General features: G+C 35.7%; 1 protein-coding gene across 1 annotated transcript; it reads right to left on the bottom strand.

Annotated features, from left to right (window-relative positions):
• Nucleotides 1-1,225: 1,225 nt before the first annotated feature.
• LOC108684580 (transmembrane protein 53) lies at nt 1,226-5,294 on the bottom strand. Its single transcript, XM_018188971.1, has 5 exons — nt 5,038-5,294; nt 4,329-4,536; nt 2,973-3,125; nt 2,628-2,738; nt 1,226-2,219 (listed from the first exon to the last, which is right to left on the bottom strand). The coding sequence occupies exons 1-5, from the start codon at nt 5,250-5,252 to the stop codon at nt 1,938-1,940; spliced, it is 969 nt and encodes a 322-aa protein (XP_018044460.1). The 5' UTR covers nt 5,253-5,294; the 3' UTR covers nt 1,226-1,937.
• Nucleotides 5,295-6,239: the final 945 nt, after the last annotated feature.

The raw sequence follows: 6,239 nt of genomic DNA on the forward strand, positions 1-6,239 counted from the left end.
TTATCACTGATATAATTCGAGACACAAGGAAAAAAATCCTGCATTTTCTTTTTATCGAATCTGTCATGCATTTTCGGATCGTAAAAGCTAAATCAAGTCCAGCTTGATTCTTTTGTGCAGCTTTTTTATTCCGCTGCGTAGGAAAGAGCGCGAGCATAAGCGGTAAACACATTACACGATATTGCATATACGATTTTCTATCAAATGTATCCATCTCGTCTTAGAAATCTCTCTTGCAATTACTTCTCGACACCTCCACGAAAGACGCACAATTGTTCAACAAGAGAGATTTGCTCATCCAGATTAGTACAGAGAATATATATGGATGCATTCGAGTCTACGAGCTTGCGAGCTTCTAAAACGGCGATCACTCGGACACGCGGTGACGAAAGGAGTAACAAAAAAGTGACGAAGGAAGAATCAAGCTGACACGGGGAAAACATAAAGAATTAAGGCAAAGGAGATAGAAAGATAGAGAAAGAGAGAGAGAGAGAGAGAGAGAGAGAGAGAGAGAGAGAGAGAAAGAGAGAGAGAGAGAGAGGATATGGACACTATCGGTTCCTTCGCCGTTTTGGCGAAAATCAGGAAATTTTGACAAGGCTCATGATGCCGCAAACAGTGCACATAACTCGACAGGAATCGATTCTGACCCACTAAAAATTGCAACGAGTTTTATTACGAGGAGTTTCAAAAAATTTTCAGATTTTAGAAAATAAATAACGCGCGAGTACACACAAAAAAATATCATTCTATTGTTAAGAAAAGTGAAAGATTAATCATATTTACTATCTTTTAAGTAATCTTTTAAGTAATCTTAAACAAAGAATATTTCCTTGATAATCTTAAAATGTATACTTATTACAAATTTAAAAAAAAACTTATTATATTAACTTAAAACAAGAATTTATTTTCTTTTGAAGAATAAAATATAAATTATAAAATTAATTGAAGAAGACTTTATGTAATAAGAAAATTAAATGTTTTAATAAATTAAAGTAATCTCGATTAAAACGTTAAATTTACTAAGAATATATTTTAAATGATGCTTGTGATGAACTTATGATAGAGTTGCGGATATATGAACTTTGAAATATTCAAAACAAATAATTATTACTTGCATACAGTATATATTTTTCTGTGCGTAAATATGTATATTGTGACATTTGAATTGTATATGAAAAAAAAAAACTGAAGTAAAATTGACATAAGCTTTAATAAAAATCTTTATGTTTTTAGGCTTATATGAGTCATCGAAATACATCAAAGTACATTTAATATATATATTTGAAAGCTCTTACGCCACCACGTATCTACTCTCTCGTTCGGCTCATAAAAAAAATCCACATTTTCATTTGAATAACTTTCACTCAAAAATAATAATTAACTTCATATAAAACAGCTCTGTACATTAACGAATGCACCGTTTCCAGCATCTCGGACGTCGCCTCTTTACTTTATGAAACGAGTGAATTGAAAGAACCTATTTCGTGAAATCTCAATCTCCCGATCTCTTAAAATCGGGAACTATTCCATAAAATTTTTTATTTCTCTTCTGGTTTTATCATCGCATTTCCCTTTGTTCATTTTAACAAAAAAATCGACTGTCCTAATTATATGATTTTTCCGCTTTGAAATTGCAATGAATAGACGGAAATACAAAGAAACGATAGGAAGAGAAATTGTTTAGCAATTTGAAGACTAATTTTGAATTACGAAGATTGGGAGACCGTAATCAATTCCGCAAAATCAATTCCAGACATTTCCTTCGAATTCACTCCTTTCTTCGTAGACTCTTTACTCTATAAAATATAGACGTAATAAATTGATCATCGATCCTCTCTCCCTTTACGCCTGCACTCGCGAGGTCACGCGTGTGCCACCAACGCGATCCTCTAGCGAGCGACTATTTTACATCTATTAGCGTCTTCTCCGGATTACTAGTTCTGTTGTTTGCCGGCCTCATGAGGCAACACGACGCGCTTGGTGAGATCCGGCGGCGCGTCGTAACTCTGAGAACCGCGATCGTCGCCGCGGTCCAAGGTTAGCAGGCTCCTTGATGGACTCGGCGAGATCAGGCATTCGTGAATGAAGCTGCACACCGTGTTCACGTAGACGTCGCGATAGGTCGTGTAGTGCTTGACATGCGGCGAATTGGTGAACAGGACGAGCTGCACCCTCACACCCCTCTCGGCCCTCCGACTGGCGAACTTCTCGACGTCCTGATGAAAGACAGAATCTCTCTTGTAACAAGATTCTTCTCATTACATCTAGGATTATAATAATGATAAGGTACATTCAATTATTAATTTTAAAGGATATTAAAACAACATTTTCAACATTTCACGTTCAACATTTTTTTAAAGCACATTACCTTTCTATTTCTATTTGTTTATTTATACAAATTATTTTGGCTCTAAAAAATGTTGAACTTCCAATTTAACAAAAATTAATTAAATAACGTAATCACATTACGTTAAATTATATCACTCAAATATGTTTAAAAATTTAACACAAATTTTAACAAATATGTTTTACTGTACAACAGTTACATTGTTGAGTGTAAACATTAATGTTATGTTACTGTTAGTATTTATTGCAGAATTAGCATAAAAAAAGTGGAAACTTACTGACGCTGGGATCAGAGTGTCGCTATTGGAGTAAAGGAACAGCTGAGGCCAAGAATAAGCTTCCTCCGCGAGAGCGATCGGGTTCGTCGGAATAGGCGTTCTGCTGAAAGCCTGCGCAATTACCTGACGATCATAAATCGACATATAAACTGTACAGCGTCGGTACAGCTCTGAAATGATCCGATCTATGGACATGATATGGTACGCCGCCCTGACAAACATACGTTTGCGATGAGATCGTGTCGGACGTATTCGGAAATTAATGAAGATTACGATCGTTTCATGCTGGCTTAATGTTCATTGAGACAATGAGAATCATGGAATGTCAACATGTTGTTCGTTTACCTCGAAGAACCAGAGTACGGAGAGGAAGAACGTGATGACGAATGACATCGGCAGGTTTGTAAGGGGGTTACCACCGATAATCGCGCTGATTGCCTTGAAAAGTGCTGTCAGTCTCCTCTCACCGGGTGCGCTGTCGAATATCACTCCCCTGACCTGAAATTCCAGTCAGAAATTCTTATATGTCGACAGCAAATAAAATAATTTTATAGGATGATTATTCTGTACACATTCTCTATCTTCTCCATTTTAAATGCTTTACAATTTGTGTCTGGAACAGAAAATGTATGAGAGAATTTTTTCTTAGAGTTTACTCTGAAAAATGGGACAACATTAGGGAGTTTTTGCAATAACGTGGATCCAAATATGGATGTGGTGAACGCTAAAGTCATGCTATCCTTTTTTTTAATTAGTTATTAAGAAGAAGATAACATGATCCGTATCTGGATAAACGACATTTCGAAGAATTTTATGTAAATTTTTCTCATTCATTAATAAAACTACAATAAAATAAATTTGATTAATTTTACTAAAGTAAAAGCAGTAAAAATCTTTAAAATATTGTTATTGTACCATAATTATCATATTTTCAAGGTGAATTTAAAACAATAATTCTCTCCGTGTAGAACACATAATTTTACACGATACATTTTTGTATGTATGACTGCATTTTAAAGTATGTTTTATGTTAATATTTTTAATTCTTTAATTTTTTTTTTTTTCGTATTACACAATCCAGCAAATTTCAATTAATAAAGTAACATAACTATTAATTATAAGTTTTCTACTCAACAATGTAACTGTTTATAAAATATAATTTATAATATAATATAACTTATAACAAGTGTTATATTACAATTTGTCGAGTGGGAAATTATAATTAACAGTTATGTTAGTTGTTAGGTACTTTCTGGGTTGTATAATGAGAGAAATAATATAGGAATCGGAATACAAATATGTGTAAAATATACATTAAAATACATCGTGAAATATATTAATACATACAGCGTACATGACATATAAAATTGTAAGTAGAAATGAATGTAAAATTTTTGGAAAAGAGATCTAACGCAAATGTATGACGATGTGATTTCAAATTTAGTTCAATTAAAATTCAAAATAGACTTCTACAATTTTATACATTTAAAACACGAAAAACATTTAAAAAACTAAAAACCCCCGTATATATAAAATATATTAAATATAATTCTACACAGTATAATTATAATACTTAATGTATAATACTTAATGTAGTAATTATGCCAAGTATAATTATGCACAGCATACTATTAGTTCTGATACGAATTGCAGATTGTCGGACTTGACGTAAAGAGATTTTCGTCGCAACGAGGCGTCTACCTTGAACGGAGTATTAGCCCTCTGCATCGCGAGGCTGATGTGCTGATACAGGAACGCGCCGCCGTTGCTGAAGACGTGAAAGAATATGGGATGCTCGTCCAGCCGCTCGTCGGTGATCACCTGCAGCAACCGCTTGCCGATGTAAGGCATCTTGTCCCGGCGCCAGAACAGGTATTCCACTGGCGCTGTATAACGCAGCGTGATGCAACTATATGATGAGAATGCAATGCGAAAATTAATTATTAATCAGGAGATTAATTGTATTTCGAGCGGCGTTGAACAATCGATCGCTCTTTGCAATCGAATTAATCGATAACATGAGCGTATCCGATGCGTCATATTGTACTCACAAAAATGGAGTATTTCCGGTTCTACATTATGATTGCATTTTCGATTTCAAGTATTAGAAATAAAATCCTGTTTCGAATTCTATCTATAAATTGTTCAAAGGAATTGCGTAAGAACTTTGTTGCGTTGTACGACAAATCGAGACGACTTCGTTCTTTCGCAAAATCATTCTCACGGATTCTACGCCATTTATGAAATGCGCACCCGGTACGCACGCGATTGTTTGGAGAACTACAGAATTAGATATATAGTTTTTTTCAATACAAAGATTTTCGATCTCCTAACTAAAATGCGTATCAGCTCGATCACATGCGGTATCAGCGTGTATTGAATTACGCGATATATTGGTAATCTAGAATACCTCTTATCTTCGTAGATCGAGCTGTATTTAGCTAAGTATCGGTCTTGACAGCCGGCCCATCCTAACAGGATCACAACCGGCCGCTTGTCCTCCTCGTACACGAACACGAACTCCTCCCGTTGATTCTGTCCACCTGTGGTCAACGTCTGATCCTTCGGGGACGGTGGAAACGACGGGAACATGATGTAATAATCCAGATCCTCCTGCTCGCTCATCTCGTCCGATCGCCGTGCCTCCTGTTCACGAGGACGAAAGGGGAGAGAGGACAGAGAACAAGAGAGAGAGAGAGAGAGAGAGAGAGAGAGAGAGAGAGAGAGAGAGAGAGAGAGAGAGAGTGAGAAAGAGAGAGAGGAAGAGAGGATGCAGTCGGGGGTGAAGTAATGCGCCGGGCATGAACTAGCTTCGCCGGGAGGGTGACTTCTACTCTGCTTGAACTCGAGTTTGCGTCGTTCGAAACGCGCGAACCCACTCGGGAATCGATATCCGAGGGAGTTACAGGAGCTAGGTCGAGGATAACGGCGCATGTGGACGTCCAGTCGCGCGTATGCACATGCAGAAGTGCATACGCAAGAGACAGAATTCGCGAGGGAAAAACGTTTATTACTTTTTAATACATTATTTGCATATCGAAAAATAAAAATAACGCAATTTATATATTTATTCGGAAAAATAATGCAAATAACGTAAATAACGTAAATAGAAGAAATTAATGAATTGGAAAATTCATAAAAGATGGATTTAATAAAGTCAAAATTTTGAGATTTTAAGAACTCAATCGAGCCTGTGATTTTCCACACGTATAATTATCCGATCATCTTTTTAAATTAATTAATAACTTATTAGTGAATGAAAATTACAAAAATAAGTGAATTTTTGAGAATATTTAAAATTTCATTAGTCTGTTAACCCTTAGGTCCAGTCCCACAATTTACAGTTAATTCTTAACCGAGGTTCAACTATTCCTTATTTTAGAATTGAAAAGAAATGAGAAATAAATTGAACTTCGATTAAGGATTACTGTGAGTTATAGAACTGGGCCTTGTGAATCTATTCATTTCTATAATTTTTATCAAGTTGTCTGATACACAATCGAACCTTGGAATAATTTGAATGAACATTCTGTCCCGCTCATTTGAAAGATCGAAAAGAAGGAATCTGTAAATAGTGTTCCGATGGTAAGAGCCCATTCTTGCCGCTTTCCA

This window comes from Atta colombica, unplaced genomic scaffold (assembly GCF_001594045.1).
Source record: "Atta colombica isolate Treedump-2 unplaced genomic scaffold, Acol1.0 scaffold136, whole genome shotgun sequence".
Classification (NCBI taxonomy): domain Eukaryota; kingdom Metazoa; phylum Arthropoda; class Insecta; order Hymenoptera; family Formicidae; genus Atta; species Atta colombica.